Genomic DNA, 16,893 nt, shown 5'->3' on the forward strand with positions numbered 1-16,893 from the left:
GCTGCTGGACGACCCAGGGGGCGGAGCTTCATGAGCTCGCGCTCAGTCTCTCAGGACAATTTCATCTGACTCACGGAATGATGATAATATCAGAAACTCTCAGTAACGGTGTTCAGTTCGAGTCGGACAATAATGCCTACAGAGTCAGAGTGCTGTATAGAGATGAAACAGGTATAGTTTAGTAGTTTAATTACGGTTATTATAACATATTTGTCATCTGCTTGTATGTATCCATTATTTATTAATAGCCTACAAGTCTGCTGTCTGAATGATGATCAAACATATACTGATGAGTTTAATAAAGTTTATTGTACATCACACAAAAGATGAAGCGTCAGTTTTACTTCAGAAAATCACTGTAAGAGCTGAGTAAACACAGTAAGTTATTAGAAGTGCGCAAGTACATAAACGAATTTCGGTAGAGTTGAGGGAGCATTCCTGTGGGCGGAGGTTAGTCAAAAAACGGTTTTAATGACGTCATTAAAGAAGGAAGTAGAGGGATGTAGTCCAAACGGGCCGTTCAATGTAGTCAACTTCTGTTAAATAAAATATCTCGTTTGGAATTGTACTTTGAGCTTTATAATTTTACAGATATTATTTATACTCTAACAACAACATTACACACTAACTAAAGTTTGAAACATGGGATCAAGAAGAACGGGACCTTTAAAGAATAATGAGTAACACTCATGTCTGATTAGTCAAACTAAGAGCTAAACTTAGTTTGGTAGCATAGAAACATTATGAGACTAATACCTAGAAAAAAAGAAAAAAAAAACATGCTAAAGCTTTGTGGAAGGAAAACTGACTATTGATGTTTTCACAAATGCTCCTGCCAAAGTAACCAGTAGAGGTAGGGAAATATGTTCATCAAGAGGATGACCTGACGGTTTTGAGGAAAAGAGGTTTGGTGAGGCAACAAATAGATGAGAGAGTATAGAACAACTAAATTAATGATGATTGCTATGATGCTAAAAATGGTCCTGTGATGCAAAAATGGTCCAGTTTGTGCGATAACCTAGAACAGAGAAGAAAGAAAAAAACAGAAAAAATTTCCACACAGGCCTGACACTCTTGAATCAGTTTTTGCATAGATGCTGCATGTCACCTAATGTAAATACTGTGGCCATCAATCATGCTCAGCAAAGTAGGCTATGCAATCAAATAGGTTAGTTAATCAAGTTACCTCAACAATGGAAATCCCCTGGGACATAAAAAAAAAAATTATATATATATATATATATATATATATATATATATATATATATATATATATATATATATATATATATATATATATGTGATGTTGTATAGAAGCTTGTAAACCATCTCTCATATATACAGTCATGTGAAAAAGAAAGTACACCCTTTTGAAGTCTATGGTTTTACATATCAGAACATAATAAACAATTATCTTGTCTTAAAATTAGGTAAATACAACCTCAGATGAACAGCAACACATAACATATGACATCGTGTAATTATTTATTTAAGAAAAATAAAGCCAAAATGGAGAAGCCATGTGTGACAAACTAAGTATACACCTATGATTTAATTGTGTGTAGAGCCACTTTTAGCAGCAATAAGTTCAAGTAATAATTTTCTGTATGACTTAATCAGTCTCTCACATTGTTGTGGAGGAATTTTGGGCCCACTCTTCTTTACAATGTTGCTTCAGTTCATAGAGGTTTGTGGGCATCTGTTTATGCACAGTTCTTTAAAGGTCCCACCACAGCCTTTTAGTCGGGCTGAGGTCTGGACTTTGACTGGGCCAGTGAAACACAATGTGTTATTTTCTTTTTCAGCCATTCTGTTATAGATTTACTGGTGTGCTTGTGATCATTGTCCTGTTGCATGACCCAATATCTGCCAAGCTTTAGCTGTCAGACAGATGGCCTCACATTTGACTCTAGAATACTTTGGTCTGCAGAGGAGTTCATGGTCGACCCAATGACTACAAGGTGCCCGGGTACTGTGGCTGCAAAACATTCCCAAATCATCAACCCTAACCCAGCATGCTTGACCGTTAGTATGAGTTGTTTGTGATGATATGCTGTGGTTGGTTTTGGCCAAAGTGGCTCTGTGCATTATGGCCAAACATCTTCACTTTGGTCTCGTCTGTCCAAGGACATTGTTCCAGAAGTGGTTTGTTCAGATGCAACTTTGCAAACACCTGGTATAAAGATGTGTTTTGGTCAATTGGATCAGTCATTCCCAAAGGCGGGGTCCCGACCCACAAGTGGGTCGCGGGAGATTTTGTATGGGTCGCCAAGTCGAGCACTATTTTTCAGTGTGCTATAAACGGGTTCTCATCCTAGGGCGTCATATACTGACGCTTTTGACATTTCGTCCACATGCAACGCACATGGCACCCTTTAGCGTCAATATGAGACGCACAGGTTATGGGTAGGGGTAGGGTTAGACCGCTAGGAGGCGCCTTCTGGCCCATATCTATCTGCGTCTCATATTGACGCTAAAGGGTGCCATGTGCGTTGCATGTGGACGAAATGTCAAAAGCGTCAGTATATGACGCCTTGGGACTTTGTCTCATTAAGTATAAATTGTGTACACTGTAATGATGAGAATATGAAAACAATGAGATGCCCTGTCAACTCTTCCTTTCTCATTTCACCTCTGCATTTTACTTATTGTCAACAACAGGTAAATAAAAAAAAATTGTGCTTTGTCAAATATCTGTATCTCTTTTAAATAGTTAAGTGGAAGCTTAACTGACCTTAAAAATGGTCATACATATTTTGTTAATGCATAAATTCTCTTCGTGATATATGAACTATATGGGCCTAATGTTTATTGGGTCACAAGGATTTAACGACTTTAAAATGTGGGTCCCCAGAAAAAAAGTTTGGGAAACACTAAATTGGATCACAAGTAGACGAGGGAGACACATACCCGTTTATTTGCTTTAATCTGTCTCTTTTGTCCACTTTCTACCACATCTGTCCTTATTTCTTTTAGGGGAGTGTCTATGGGCGGGTAAATGTATGTATCTTTCGATCTAATGGACGAAATGGACGGTCTTTGCTTGCGCAATTTACATATAAACACGATCTGAGACGATGGAGAAACACATGGAGAGCTGACGCTTTTGTTTCTGCTCTGATAGCCACAAGACCACGTCGAACGCTGTGTTAGAATTCTGGAATGATGAGAGAACATTGTGCTTGGTACATTTTTCATCTTCAAACTAAACTTGGGTCTCCAGCTGACACCGTCTGCCTAGCGCACATCCCATAATGTTTACACATTTGATTAGTAGGCGGAGAGTAGGCGGCGGTCTTTTGTGGTTGGTCGAATGCATTTGATCACATGAGCGTCTTACACCATGAAAGCAATCCACTCTGAAAGTGATCGAAGTGGACAAGCTCAAAACATTTGTTTTGTATATGTATTTAGTGTCGTCCACTTGTGATACGATTAACCATAATGCATCTTAATACCAGGTATAAACAGTGCCTAAGCCATGCTGCCATATTCTTTTTAAAGAGAAGAAGCTTTCTCCTGGGAACCCTTCCAAACAAGCCATACTTGTTCAGTCTTTTTCTAATTGTACTGCCTTGAACTTTAACATTTAACATGGAGTCTGAGGTGTAGTTCTTGTGTCTTTTGCGATTACTCTGAGCATTGCATGGTCTGACCTTGGGGTGAATTTGCTGGGACGTCCACTCCTGGGAAGACTGGCAACTGTCTTGAATGTTTTCCACTTGTGAATAATCTTCCTTAATGTAGATAGAATGATGGACTTCAAATTGTTTGGAAATGGCAGTATAACCCTTCCCAGATTGATGGTAGCAACAATTGCTTCTCAAAGATCATTGCTGATGTCTTTCCTCCTTGTCATTGTGTTAACACACACTTGAAGGCTTCAGACCAGCAAACTGCCAAAACTTTACAGAGGTGATCAAATTAGCTGATGATCAATTAATCAAAGACATTTGATTAGCAGTGACTGCTACTTACCCTCTTCATTCCTATGGTAGCAGTAAGGGTGAACTTGGTTTGTCACCCATGGCTTTTCCCTTTTGCCATAGTTTTTGTTAAATAAACTATGACATGGTGTAATATGTCATGTGTTGTTGTTCATCTGAGGTTGTATTTAACTAATTTTAGGACCTGCCGAGAACCAGATCTTTTTTATTTTATTATATTCCAATACATAACCACAGAATTCAAAAGGGTGTACTTTTTTTCCCTCACATGACTGTAGAGTAGAGGGGAAAAAAAACAAATGGACCAAAAATCTTTTTATGTGGTTTTATGTGCGAATGTAAGAACACTTACTGACAATTATCAGGGTCAATGACATCTAAAACTGTCCACGTCCAAACCACATGTGCTAAGTTCTTAGATATGTGCTCTTTGTATTGATGTTGGTTTTAAATCGTTTTTATACCAAGAAAAGTTTCAATTTTATTAAATAAAATGGTGTAATCATCAAGTTAAAAGCAGATTTATAGATATTTACATTACACATTGAATTAACTAACTACTAAAGTTTTTCTTTTCAAGATTTTTTTTTGTTTTTAATGAATTATGATATCAGGACAGTTAGAAAAAAAAAACTAAATATATTTATACATATATATATATATGTCCACAAACCTTACAATTAGACACATTTTTGCATACAACTTATCCTGACCGAGTTGTCACATTTCGCTGATTCTTAACTTCTTGTACTTTCTGTTAATGGATCTGACTTTCTTTAAACATGTTACAGTAGCCTACATCTCAAACAGATCTCAGTTTGACTGTAATAGCAGATATTTTCACAGTGCGGTTGGGGTAGGTGGGTGTAAAGTGGATTAAGTGACCTAGTTGTTCTATACCTGAGCGCTGAAGCCATTGTAGAAACTTTACGAGGCGTGAACTAGAGCAAAAGCAGTGGTTTTGTAGAGGAAATAACGCAGAAGGATGCAGATGCGATAGTAGGACCAGTGCCCGTGCACCAGCAGCAGCCTGCGGAGGAAGCTGAGATCTGCATTGTGGAAATTTGAATTAAGAAATTTGAGAATTTTAGATTAATCTTTACTTACCCATGTTTCTCAGTATGATCTCCATTCATCTCAGTATGAGCCTGACGGAACTTGGTGTCTCTGCAATCGGATGAATAACAATGTTGTTGAGACGTTTAGACCATTATCATCATAAGACATTTAGACAATAATCTCTCCACAGACTGATATAATTTAAAAAGTTTTTTTTTACTGTAATGACTGAAATGATAATTCTTTTTTTAAACTGCAAAATATTTTCTTGGTATTTTTTGTCTTGTTCCCCATTAAAATATCTAAACATCCATGAAATAAGATAAATTTAGCTAACACTTTATTTTTAACAGTCTACTTTAGACATTCTACTGACTATGCAGGTATGTCAACTTATTCTACTAACCCAAAACCTAACCAAACAGTCGACTACACATGTAGTTGAAAAGATAATTATCGTTAGTAAATTGTCTTAAGTGGACAATCGAAATAAAGCGCAACTCAAATTTATTTTATAACTTGCATTAAAAGTTTACTTTTGGGTACATGACACTTTACGTGTGTATGTATTTTATAAAAAATTATGCCACTAGCATTTAAAAAAAAAAAATGTTTTACCAAAAAAAAAAAAAAGTTGAAATTTTCCTTCTCATTTTAAATGCATCTTTTACGGCTGTTTATATATTTTACTGAAAAAATATCTGTTTTCTGCAGCGTTATTTTAAGATTACTTTTATTCAATTGTGTGTGAAGGATCAGTCAGTCGAAGTCAATCAGTTCTGGTGTTTGGCCAGAGGGAGATGCTCTTACCCATCAATGTTTCTACATATAGCAGAGACTGTGGTTCAGAGAGTACAATATTGCATCTTTTATAATAAGTGAAAACAGTGTTGGCTGAGATTGTGACGAAATGCCTCTAATTCCACTCGCTGTATCAGCAGCCAGATCTCTGCACCCACATGCAAACTGAATCCATGGGTGGCCCAATTGTGATAAACCAAGGCATATAAAGGAACACAGTGAATGAAGATGCACAAGCCAGCATATTTACACCCCTAAGCAACCGTACTCTTAACCACTAGGCAATACACAGATGATTCATAAGGACAAACTTGGTTTTAATTTGTCATTTGTGTTTTGGCATGCCGTGCCACGGCGGTTGTGTGGATAGAAAGTACTGACGTAAAATTTCCATTGAATTTATAATCAATGCCTAGTGTAAGCCTAAGCATATTTAAATTTAATAAATTATTGTTTTAATAAGTTTATATGTTCCCAGGTTTTGGGGTGTTCCTTTAAACAAGGTATTTAGTTTTTTTTTTTATTCTCTATATGTGCATGCATTGACAAGCAACCTAACTAAATGAAACGAGTTAATTTTATTTAAATATTACTGAAAGTTTATTATACTTAATAGAAAAATGTAATAACAGTATACTAACAATTTAACGGACTATTTTTGTACAGGTAAAATAACTGAAAGCGAATGACACCGACACATTCAAAGTTACAAGCGATGGCCGCGCCCGCTCTTTTGTGGAGGGTGGACGTCGTTCGAGAATCTAAACTGCCGTTACGAAAACAACATTTATAGGAAACATACCCTCATATTTCTCATTTAGACATGTTTAAGCATTGGATGTGTAAAACTTTCTATCACAGTGAGGGAAACCCACAAACCTGCATGACCACAACAAGAAGGAAGAAGGCAGCAATTTGCCGCTCAGTGGAACAGTTAACAAGTTATGGGGAACAAACAAAGGTCAGGTCAGGGGGTGTAGGCCTATATTTATAACTCTGCACCTCGTTGCTCTGGCAACAGCCCATTAAGAACGTGCTAAGAAATTAATATTATTCGATAAATATTATTCAGTGCTTCTATAACTAGGCTACTTTCCCAAGTCATGTGATTTATATATATATATATAAACGGTTAGCCTACTAACCGCACAAATAACGGCTCCGGTGGAACCATGGGAAAGACTTGCAGCAACGACTCATGAAAACGGCTGTTGACCTTCACCTCCCAACTGACATCAAAAAGGTTTAAAGAGATGGTTTAACGACATGCAAGTTTCATTTTCCAGATATATGATTCATGTTTTGGACCGGTAGTATGATAATGAAGAATCTCATTGTTATTTGCTTATAGCAGACCATTAAAAATCCCCCAAATCCCACAAAAACTTTCTGACTGTTACTCCTTCATTTTATTAACCATATCGAAGAGCTGGGAATCCACACCCAAGCCCTGCACCAGACCATCAAAGAGACAGCAACTACTGCAGAACGTTGCAGTCAGTGGCTTTGGTAAATACCCAAGATGATGGGGACACACACTCGGGCCTGATCAGCCTGGGCCTGCCTTTGCAAAGGGTCTATTGTGTTTAAAAGGCCGAAACACCTGATGACGCGAAGGTACACAACTGATGACCCCTGGCATCTACTAGTGGCTGGCGCATTTCAGCATACAAAACAAAATTAAGACTACGTTTAAAAGGGACAATAATCATCTAGTCCTATGTGTTTAACGTGTTCAATCTATAAATATAATCACCAAGGAGTCCATTGAGTGATGTAAATATTTTATGTAATAATGTAGCTATTATCTCTAGTGCATAATACAGCTCAGTAGGGGGCAGAAATGCACTATTAAGTTTGCACATAAAAAAGAGAGAACGATACAGAAAGCAATTGTTGTTAGTTAGATTGGTCTTTTGTGTTGTAGATATTATTTCTCAAGTCAGATGTCTGAAAAAAAGAGTAAATATCCATTATATGCTTTTTTAACGGTATATGCTGTATGTATATTCAAAATATTGTCCTCAGGTATTTCCTACAGTCTGATAGTTTGTATTTTCATAAAGAAGACTGAAAAGTTAAGCAGATAGCAGATCAGTGTTTTATTATGCCTTAATCTTGCTGTCATTGTTGTCATCTAACATTTTCACTTCTCCTTTTTGTTTCATGGAAACAGATAACTTTACACATTAGTGATATGCCACAACAATCTAACCTAAGCCAGGAAGTTTACAAGCACTAAAAGTGTCTGAGAACAGCATTGGGTGTGAAGAAGACTAGGGCGGTTAGCATTTATATGGTGCAAAGGAATACATATTTCTCAGATAACTGCAGTGAGGACATTTATGCTATCTAATGTTTAATTATTTACTGATAAATACTCGAAACTTGCATGGTTAACGGAAATAATAGCGCTCTGTTTCAGGCCGACTCATACTGTTCACCTAGCGCTCCATCTAGTGGCCGCCAGAGACACTGCAGCTAAATTAGCATCCATTCACCTGCTGCAAGACCATATAAAGGGCCCAAATTAAGATGATCATCTTCTACATTTAATATCATGACCCATCTCATCTCAAATCAAAAGATTTCCCTCACAGTGGCCCCTGTATGCGTGCTATCAAAGCTCGGTGGGCAGCGCTGCAGACGTGTAGGAGGTTTGACAGCATGTACGTGTGTGTGCGTGAGATAACACGTCTCAAGTCCTATCAAGCTCATCTATTTTTACATGTGGCCCCTCTCAGATGCAGAGTGGTTTGCAAAGATGAGAGGAGAGCCAGACCTGCAGAGCCGTTGTGACCAGTTGACCAGGTTGCTATTGGCAATGCTCCATTACAGTTAAACTGTTGGCCCATGCCTGTCAAACCGCAGCAAGCGCTCATATCTTGCTCTCAAAGCTTCACCGCTTGCGGTTCCACAGGTGCTGATGGAGGCCTACTAAAGGGTCTGTCGAAGCCCATTATCAAGCGGTGAATATGATCTCAATATCAATCAGAACAAAGTGAATTTATTTATATTTTAAATACATGACATATATGGCCTTATGGGAAATCATGAGAGAAGAAAATGGTATTGTAGGCCTACTAGTTGTGTGTTATATTTATATGTGGGTACGGTAGTTTAAAGCTCAGGTATGTATTAATTCTCAACATTAATGTTTAGAAACAATGAAAAATCTTCAAAATATCTTATTTGTTTTTAGTGATGTTCTTAAGGCTATTCTTAAAACTAGTTTTGTAGACACATGGCTATATCTATTTCTTTATAGAACTGCAATGCAATGTGCAGAGGTGAAATCTACAGAAAGGCTGGCGACTTCAAAAAAAAAGTTCAAATATAAGACATTTTGACTGATATATATCTTATTTTATATAAAACATGCATGCACACATTTGTTTGTTACTATAATTTCCAGACTTTCATTTGTGTGATGTTATATTTTTGATAAATTTACTAGCATCCAGACATTATGTATCACATTCATACAGCCTATATGCAACTTTTAAGCATTTTGTTTGATAGATGCTTAGAGAAGAGTTTTAGGGGTCTCAATCACTCCTAGAGGTCAAAGGTCAAAAGGAATCTTTCAAAAAGATTGGAGTTGGAAAAGTGATTTTATAATAAATCTTGCCATGGCTGCATTTATTTGGTACAAAATACGGTAAAAACAGTATTTTAAATTTAAAATAACTGTTATAATTTATTCCTGTGATGGCAAAACTGAATGAATCCAGTCTTCAGCGTCACATGATCCTTCAGAAATCATTCTAATATGCTTATTTGATACTCAAGAAACATTTCTTATTATTATCAATGTTAAAAACAGCTGTGCTACATATTTTGGAGAAACCGTGTTACATTTCTTTAAGGATTCTTTGATGAATAAAAGTTCAAAAGAACTGCATTTTTTGAAAACAGAATCTTTTGTAACATTATAAATGTATTTAATGTGACTTGAAAAATGTTACTGACCCCAAACTTTTGAACGTAGGGTATATAGGCCTATGCCAGGCTTTATAAAAGTCTGTATCAAAATTTCAGACATCATTACTTTGCATAGAATCCATGACTTAAAACACTTATGAAAAGAGTTTTATCATTCTTGCGAAATGCCTCAGATTTTACTTAAAGAAGTTAAAGTCGCAGCATAACCATTTCCTGGGCCTTTCTGGCCACCCTAAACAATGAAGTTTGGACTGTTTACGCTAAAGAACAAAAAGCGCACAGAAAACGTCAAGACATCAACACTCCAAAAGGCCCAAAATCTAATGCAAAATATCAGCAAGATGATTTGTTTTCTGGGAAGTGAGTAGGTGGCTATGAATGAGGTTTGTGGGGTATACCCCAGTCTACAGCTCTGCAGTCGCTGCTTTGGTTTCTGTTCCGACGAACGAGTCGAAAACGGGAGAGGGGCTTGTTAAAATGAGGTCGTTGTGAGGAGAAAACACTGACGACTCAGAAACAGGAAGTGGTTTAAAATTCATTTGAGAAAGAAACTTCTTTTGATTGAAGTTACTGTACAGACAAGCAATGCATGCTGAACTGTATATGCAAAAGGTGAGTGAGGCCTGATAGGACAAAGTTCGTCTCGTGTCGGCTGCGGCAAGCGCTCATCCTCATTGCAGCAAACCTGAGAATGTGCTACTTTATGTCGCCAACATTTTCCATAAAGCTATCGATTTACCTGGTTAAGCTGGAACGTGTGCGCGCATGTGAATATGCGCACCGCATGAGGGGGCTGCGTGCGGTTAACAAAACAGTACATCTGAACTAAGGGTTATGTCCCACGTTAAAGCATTTGAGTTCTGTGGAGCTTTGAGGTGGCGTTATGAGTCACAGGTATAAGAAGAAGAAGAAAAAAATCACAGACAGAGATCCAATAGCTGTTCGATGAGTCACCGGTAAACAACACAGGTAGGCCTATGTCACTCCACCAACGCCATTCGCGACCACTGCGACCCCAAGCCCTAGATATGATCGAACACCTGTTGAACATTCCACAACATCTTGTGCTGTAGTGAATCGCGTGTGCCCGATTGTTATCTTGAAGACTCAAATGTCGAGTGTGGCTAATTCTTCAAACCAGAGTCTTGTAACCACAAGTGATGCATAACTCTCATAAATTAAGTAAAGGCAAAAATCCATCAATATTGCATTCAACAGATGATTGCAATTTTCTCCCCTTGCATTATGAATTGTTTGCAGCTATAACAGTGGTTTGCCGTGGAGCTGCGGCAAGTCGATCTTAAGTAAGCTGCTGTAACCCTGCGGCAAAAGCTCCAAACCTGCATTATGTTTCACACCGACACAAATTTAGTCATAATCTAGAGCACAAAAACATTTTCTGCGGAAATTTGGAAGGACAGTCCCAGACGACAACCGTAAACTCAGCAAAAACCTCTATTTTTTTTCATGCAAGTCATTCTCAGTAATTTTTTTCTTTTTAACCACAAGAAACATTTTTACATGATCTTACTATGAGTTTCAGTCTTTACTGAGCTTCAGCTTCTTATAATCGATCGACTGGCATTATCACCCTTTCTGAAGAATTTGGTTTGCTATGATGAGTACTTGCATATCGAGCTGAATAATTAACACGTAACGATGCACATATGCCTATATGCTATTTGAATTGTGAGGTTAGACCTCAAAATGAATATTGTTCTTCATCCAGACTGACAGGATACAGCAAATTAATGTGCCATCTTTGGTTGAAGTGTAGGACTCTCATAGAGCATCCATAACATTAAAAATAAATTTAAATGAAATGTAAACTAAAATTCATGACTTTAAAAATTAATTAAATAAAAAAATACAAAAATCTGTAATGATTAGATAATGGTGCATGAGATATGTAATTCAATAAACAATTATTATTATTGTTTTTTTTTTTTTAGATCTAAACAGAGAGAACTAAACGTAATGAATAATAACTGGGAGAAATGCGAAACGTAAACGGAGAAAATGTAAATTGTAAACAAAACATCAAGATGATGAGGGCGCCTGCATTCATTTCTTTAATTCATTCTTTAAAAAGTAGAACAAACAAAAGAGTGAGTCATAGCTCAAACCACTGGTTTGAGATACTTGTTTGCAAGTCTCCGCCTCCTGAGGAAGGAAGATGTGGTCCTCACCTACTACTTTCATACAATAGGCATGTCTGTGCATATTACTTGTGCCACCTTGTCTGTTGGTTGCTGAGTCTTCGTATGTTTCCAGCCAAAGAGTTTTACTTTTAAGCTGATGTCCTTTAATCCATTTACACTTGCTAGCATCATTCCTGTGGCAGCAGCGTAAGGTAAGGTAAATCGATTTTCTTTCGCCACGGTTCATTTTAGTTACGATTTTGGAGACTCGTGTTTACACTAAGTATTCTGTATGCAGACTTAAAAATACTGAATTCTTTAAATAAATGAAAAGTCAATCATGCAGTAATTTCATTCTAAATTGTTGCAAGAAGCGAGGCAGTTTTCATATTCACCAAGTATAAAATGAACAACCGCCATTTGATGTTGTCAATTCTGCAGATATGCAGTGGTTTCAAATAACCTACAAAGAATCTTGCTTTTAGCAAAGTGAAAAAATTAAGATCTTTATCTATGGCCAACATCACCAAAATAAATCTTATCAAGGTTGCATGCATCAGATCCAATAAATCATCGTCATTAATTCAGAATGACGCATTTCTCACAAACTACATGCATATAATTATTTTGCACATTTAAAATCATCAATTGCCCAGTATGTTTCCTTGGTAGGCTAACACACTACTCATGTCTATATTTACCCTTTTTCTGACAGGAAACTGCAGTGTGTACACTATTAAGTGATAATGAATTTAAGTTGCATTGTATAATGAAGGCGTAGTCTTACACAGAAGTGGAAAAATTGTGAGCTTTTGCATCGTTCTTATTCAAAAACTAAAAAAAAAAGTTTTGCCAAAGTATTGGTTTGAAACTGGGTCCTACTGATCATCGAACTCTTTGTCTTTCCAGAACAATGAGTACCATAAGAAGTCCCGAGCATCAGGCAGACGCTTGTCTTCCCTCCTCCACGGGCGAGAGCTCGACAAGCGAAGATGAACCTGGAAGTTTAAGCAGGCTTCTGCCACTCACCGGCTCATCCGTACTGGCACGACGACTGTTCCACCTCCCGTCATACCGCAACCCACTTGTACCGAGTAGACGACGTAAACGCGAGATGACCCCTGCTGAGAAAAAAGATGCATCATATTGGGTCAAGAGGCAGAAGAATAACGAGGCTGCCAAGCGTTCCCGTGAGAAGAGACGACTCAACGACTTCATGCTGGAGGGACAGCTTCTGGCGCTGAGCGAGGAGAACGCCCAACTCAGGGCCGAGGTGCTGAGTCTGCAGTATCACATGGGAATTGGGCGAGGTCTTGACGTCAGTCATCCCATGATTCCATTCCACTATCCTGTTGCGTCCCATCTCAAGCCGTCCCTGTGGGGTTTGGCTAGCGGCAATGCTGCTCTTTCAGCAGACGGTCCAGAACTCTTCCACTCTTGGCCAGAGCATAGCTCATCTCAATTCATCTCGCCCTTGAGGGTGCCTCCTAAAAGTGCCCACCTACCATCACAGGTTAGCTACTTAGACAACAATGCTGACCCAGTTGAGTCGGACCCAGCATCTCACCCACAGGTCTCTTCAAGCAACGACCCACCAAGCCACCCACAACTGTTTCCAGCAAAGAGAGCGCCTGCACCCTCACCGCCCCCTCCTCAGTTGCTGCCTGGGTTGAGCCACTCCGTCACCCAGCACAACAACCAGATGTTACCTTGGGGCTCATCCTCTTTGCGCCCATCTCCCCTTCATCCCAACTGGCCGTTGTCCTTCCCTCTGTCGCTACGAGACCCAGACGGAACTCGTAATGGAGGAAGGTCCCTCTGGAACTTCAACAGCAGGTACAGCATGCTGTCCGCTGAGATCTCAGGACAGCTCAGAAGAATATTTTGCCCAGAGAACTCTTAATCAGCAATAACGCTTCCTGAACAGTATTTTTTATTGTGATAATAAACTGCTTAACGGGATCGTTCACCTAAAAATTAACATTCTGTCAACATTTACTCACCCTCGTGTCATTCCAAACCTGTATGGCTCTCTTTCATCTGTAGGACAGAAATATTTTGAAAATGGTCTCAGTGTTCTAATGGGTTTTTTTTTTGGACCCCATTGACTTTCATTGTATAGAAAAAGTCCTTCAAAATATTTTATTTTGTGTCCCGCAGACACATACAGGTTGAGAATGACGTGGGTGAACTATCCCTTTAAGGCATTAGCTGTGCTTAACGTAGTGATGCGCAAGCCAACTCCTCCATACGGCCTGTCAAACAATAGATAAAACATAACTTGAAATGTTTATTCTGCAAATATGTGGATTGCAATTAAAAGTAATTAATCCTCTTACCCTCATCTCGCTTATTTGCTTATTGCATATAAATCTGATTCATGTTTGGGAATCTACACACAGCCACATCATTGATTGTTTGATAGAAATTATTATTAGTATTCACCTTCACTCTGGTGTGAAGTTTGGTGGACCACTTTTGGTTCCCCAAAGTACCACTCAGTTATCAGTTTTTAAAATAACCATTTTTTTTTGTGTTCAGAACATTTTAATAATCTAAAGTACCTTTGTTCAATATAAATAACCCTTTGTGGGATGGAACGGTTCCATGAATGTTTAAGGTTCTTCCACAATGTCCATAAAGAACCTTTATTTTTAAGAGTGTTGCTTGCGTGAAATACTGATTCCAGCTGATAACGACATCGAAAACAACCTTTCACTGAAGCCGTTATGCATTAGTGATGTTTCACGTAAGGGAAAAACAAAAGAATGAGAAAAAAATGACGTGGCTGCCACAACATGAAAAATGGTTTCATTTTTGCTGCTTCATATTAATTTGTACATGGAATGTGTAATGAGAACAGTTATGCTAGTCAACTTGTAGTTAGGTTTCTTACATTTATTCTCTAATTATAAATATGGGGTATAAATTAAATTATTAAAGTGATCATGATTAAAAATGAAACATGGTCATCGGTCACAAAAAAGATGGTTTCAAGCTGGGGTAAATTTGTCTGATATCTGATTGAACTTAGCCTTGTCAAACCGCATGTTCACACTTCTGGTGTGTGGATGTACATGTACTCAAGTGTGTGAAGTAGAATAAAGACAAATTTAAAGGTGTAAATAGACCAGTTCAGCTTAACAGTACAATAGACTATTTTAGTACTTTTGGTGTATCATTTTATAATGGAACTGACTTCAACATTTTTAATATTTTGAACACTTTGAAACTAAATTATTGAGGTACCATTTGGGGTTACTCAGATGATCAACACATTGGCTGAAAGCTTTGTACGCATCTAAGCATAATTTTAAAGTGCTTCTATCCTACAGTGTAATCAAGGAACTTCAATAGGATATAACTGCCTAAAACACATAAATTCTTAAAAGGGATTGTTCACCCAAAAATGAACAATTTTCAATCATTTTCTCACTCTCATGTTGTTCCAAACCTGTATGAGTTTCTTTCTGTTGAACACAAAAGATATTTTGAAGAACGTTGGTAATCAAACAGTTCACGGCACCCATTGACCATAGTATTTTTTTCCTACTATGGAAGTCAATGGCTACTGTCAACTGTTTGGTTACTGACATTCTTCAAAATGTCTTCTTATGTGTTCAACAACTCATTCATGTTTGGAAGAACTTGAGGGTGAGTAAGTAATGACAAAATTGAAACTGTCCCTTTAAAGGAACTTATGGGTTTCAACTTGTTATTTCTAACAGGCCTTTTTGAAATGATGCCTAGATGTTCACTAACATTAGGCCTATCTACTACTGTGTCTGTGACGATATGAGGAAATGGTGCTTTAAGTAGCCTACTTCAAAATCAGAGCTAATAACCGACGAATCGTGCCGGGTATGTAAGTTGACAGAGAACATTCAAAAATGTTAGCATTAAAATAACTAGCATTAAAAAGCATCGCAGCTGTCTTATTAACACTGAGGTGCAATTAATATAACAACACATACAACTTGCGTAATTTCACTATCAGGATCACGTTCAATAAACTCAGAGCAGTTAACAAAATAAAACAATAACAACAACAAAAATCCTACCTAGCGTTATTTACTGCACGTTCTTGGTCGCTAACGTTTTTACTAGTTTTTTTTTTTTTTTTTTTTTTGGAACGAGTGTAAAAGGATAAAGAAACTTAAATTAGATAACCTACCTTCTATAACAAGTCAATTGTATGATATGTGAACAGCCATGAAGATAACCAGTAGGGGGCGCGCTTTCCTTGACAATACACATGAATTGCACACTAGCCACCACAGTCTTCTGTGGTCATCTGACAACAGCTATTGTGTATGTGTTATGTTCTTCTAATTATTAGACAAATAAGTTGTTGTTGTTATATGTGTGACATCACAAAAATAGAGCAAAGCAGAATTATCAAAACAACATGTAGTTATTTATCTAAAAGGAGGAACTAGCAATAATACGACAAAGTAATCCTCCAGTATTCTCATCCAACATTAACAATAATAGTAAATTAATGTGCATTATTTTTTCAACGATTCTTCAAATTCCTTGAAAAAATAATGCATATTACTTCACTATTATTGTTAATGTTGGAGGAGAACATGGTGGTTACAGCCTTGGGAATGAGAATAAGTGCCTTATTTTGAAGGTGACCGAGTATTTTAAGTCTTTCCAAAACAGTACAGACTTCTGCAATTCCTTAATCTTCAATTTAGAGCCTTCATATCTTTAGTTAATGGCTGAAGAGGAAGTTGAACAGTAAGGACCCGGTCAAGAGTGAGAGAAGACAAGTATCTGGCCATCGGAAAAGCTAACTGGAAGAATAATTAAGAGTGGTTTTCCATATCTGACCCTTTTTTTCATAAATGCAGACACCCACCCACTGGTGCACGTATGTGAGGGACATGTGGGCCATGGTGTAAACCCATCAGCTTTGTGTTAAAAGAAGTAGACACAGACAGGGGCTTGTGGGCTGATCTCATAAAGCAGCGAACAGGCAGCCTCTAACTTTT

At 37.7% G+C, this 16,893-nt stretch overlaps 1 protein-coding gene and 1 long non-coding RNA gene across 3 annotated transcripts; one reads left to right on the top strand and one right to left on the bottom strand.

Moving 5' to 3' along the window:
* Window positions 1-289: 289 nt before the first annotated feature.
* LOC308702451 lies at window positions 290-13,134 on the bottom strand. The gene is made up of 4 exons (XR_014031605.1): window positions 12,923-13,134; window positions 5,055-5,114; window positions 4,848-4,977; window positions 290-1,018 (listed from the first exon to the last, which is right to left on the bottom strand). It is a non-coding gene; the product is annotated as an uncharacterized lncRNA (long non-coding RNA).
* Window positions 11,920-14,236, top strand: LOC308702449 (uncharacterized protein). 2 transcript variants are annotated; one of them, XM_081385299.1, is made up of 2 exons: window positions 11,920-12,105; window positions 12,803-14,236. In XM_081385299.1, the coding sequence occupies exon 2, from the start codon at window positions 12,807-12,809 to the stop codon at window positions 13,794-13,796; it is 990 nt and encodes a 329-aa protein (XP_081241425.1). In that variant the 5' UTR covers window positions 11,920-12,105; window positions 12,803-12,806; the 3' UTR covers window positions 13,797-14,236. The 2 variants fall into 2 exon arrangements, with proteins under 2 accessions (XP_081241425.1, XP_081241426.1); XM_081385300.1 differs by lacking the exon at window positions 11,920-12,105 and adding an exon at window positions 12,609-12,697.
* Window positions 14,237-16,893: the final 2,657 nt, after the last annotated feature.

Source organism: Scardinius erythrophthalmus (assembly GCF_964197995.2).
Source record: "Scardinius erythrophthalmus genome assembly, chromosome: 14".
Taxonomy (NCBI): Eukaryota; Metazoa; Chordata; class Actinopteri; order Cypriniformes; family Leuciscidae; genus Scardinius; species Scardinius erythrophthalmus.

Coding starts and splice junctions, on each gene's coding strand:
- LOC308702449 (XM_081385299.1), top strand. CDS start 12,807: ATGAGTACCATAAGAAGTCCCGAGCATCAGGCAGACGCTTGTCTTCCC.